This window comes from Pundamilia nyererei, unplaced genomic scaffold, assembly GCF_000239375.1.
Source record: "Pundamilia nyererei isolate P.nyererei 1_Seehausen unplaced genomic scaffold, PunNye1.0 scaffold00145, whole genome shotgun sequence".
NCBI lineage: Eukaryota > Metazoa > Chordata > Actinopteri > Cichliformes > Cichlidae > Pundamilia > Pundamilia nyererei.
This window is the reverse complement of record NW_005187546.1, coordinates 1,152,480-1,154,319: the sequence shown is the minus strand read 5'-3', so window position 1 is coordinate 1,154,319 and position 1,840 is coordinate 1,152,480. Positions and strand designations below refer to the sequence as shown.

The window sequence follows — 1,840 nt, the reverse complement described above, 5'->3', positions numbered from 1 at the left end:
GGGTCTGAACCACAAACACACACAGAGGAAATTCAGCTTTATTGTGCTGAAGGAAAAGCATCTATCATACATTGTTATGTCACTTTGCAATACACGTGACCACCCTGGATTACTGTATTCCTGAATCCCACCAATTCTATCAACATGTGTGAATGTTGGATTAATTCAGATGTGACGTGAACAATACATAGACTGTAACTGTTAATAGGCTGCCATTGATTGTTACTGGGCTGTAATACAGCAGTGTACCTGTGCTGTTGTTCCTGGTCAGGTAAACCTTAATGAAGTGCGTGTAGACAGACATCTGCCTGGCAAACGTCAATTGTGGCCGGAGTTGACTCAAAATCTGCAGACTGAGTTGAAATTGGGATTAGATTAATTAAAAAATGGCAGGCTTTTGGTATACCAAGAAAGGCAGTCACATTTGATGTAATTTGTATAGTCTAATTTCTTACATGGCCTGGTAGGAGCTGCAAGTAAGTTCCCTTGTGGCCATATATGAAAGGAAGTCAGGTGAAACAGCTGGCAGAAATGGGAGAAGGCGGCGGCCAAACCACGTCTGGATGAAGGTTAGATTATTGAGGGTGGCTGTGTTGACAGTATTTATTCGGAGTTCTTGTATGGTGTCCAGAATCACGGACACTGCTGGGTTGTTGGCGTCCAGAGTCTATAACAAAGATCAAAATGTGATGTAACTACTGACTTTTCTTATCTTTCAACAACAGACGGTTTGCAGAAGGTTCTTCTCGTCTTACAAAATATTGTGTAATGCTTTCATACCGTGTTGACAAGCAGATCCAGAGCCTGGTCCAGGACCTGAGAGGTTTCAGAGAGGACAAGTTTCCAGACAGATTTGGACCCACTCGAGCTGGAGTAGCGGTTGCACTTCAGTATCATTGCCAGCTGTTCTGCTGTTATTGTTGACAGCTGCGTGACGACAGAGAGCAGTTTAGACTCTACAGTGAAAGTGAAAACGAGCTGAATCACAGACGGCTGTTGACTTATGTGACGCTCTTACCGAGGCACAAGCCAGTTGCTCAATGGCCAAGTCACAGAGGTTTCCACTCGTCTGTGCACTGGTGAGTTGGAGCTGAACTGCTGTTCTGTGGTTTCAAAATAAAACATATGATTGGTACTTTGTTGACATCTGGGACAACGTTGCATAAAAAGTAAACTCTCCAACAGGTTCGTGTAAATCCTACCTGTTCAAACCGATACAGATATCTGTTGCTGTACCACAAAAAAAAAGAGAGAAAAAAAGTTATAAATTGACAAAAAATTACATTTTATGCATCAACACAGCAGGATATGAGATTTCATGCTGCCATCATTAATCACACTGCAGATCTCGCAAGTAAAAACCAAGTTCCCTTTCACCACCAATGTGTTTTTTGTTTTGTTTTGTTTTTCTTGTCAGTGCTTCTGATGTAAGATGATCTCTACATACTCGTAACAAAACAGCAGGATATGAGACAAAATGTTTAAAATGAGCAATTGAAAGATTGAATCTGCAGCAGAAGGTCCACCGCTAGCTTAACATTTCATGTTTTCCTGCTTTATTTCGGCCTCCCTTACTTCTTGTGCTCTCGATTAACACTTGGGCCCTGCTTGGGTACTGCTGCTTTATCTGAGGTGTCTTTGAATATTTTACCCCATGCTACCTTTTGTAATACTTACGCGTGGTGCTGCTGGATCCAGTTGTTGAAGTTGTCCCCAATGATGTCAATGAAGTTGCCCCTGATGTTGTTGATGAATTTGGCCCCGATGTTATCGATGAAGTTGCCCCTGATGTGGTTGATGAATTTGGCCCCGATGTTATCGATGAAGTTGCCCCTGATGT

General features: G+C 42.3%; 1 protein-coding gene across 1 annotated transcript in view; it reads right to left on the bottom strand.

Annotated features, from left to right (window-relative positions):
* LOC102199210 (uncharacterized) overlaps positions 1 to 1,840 on the bottom strand; it is a 45,912-nt gene that overhangs the window by 1,346 nt on the left and 42,726 nt on the right. Inside the window, exons 62-66 of the mRNA XM_013913701.1 lie at positions 1,678 to 1,833; positions 1,019 to 1,103; positions 781 to 927; positions 456 to 667; positions 227 to 308 (exon numbers count right to left, since the gene is read on the bottom strand). Of these exons, the coding sequence (XP_013769155.1) occupies positions 227 to 308; positions 456 to 667; positions 781 to 927; positions 1,019 to 1,103; positions 1,678 to 1,833 (682 nt within the window). The remainder of the gene's footprint in view (positions 1 to 226; positions 309 to 455; positions 668 to 780; positions 928 to 1,018; positions 1,104 to 1,677; positions 1,834 to 1,840) is intronic.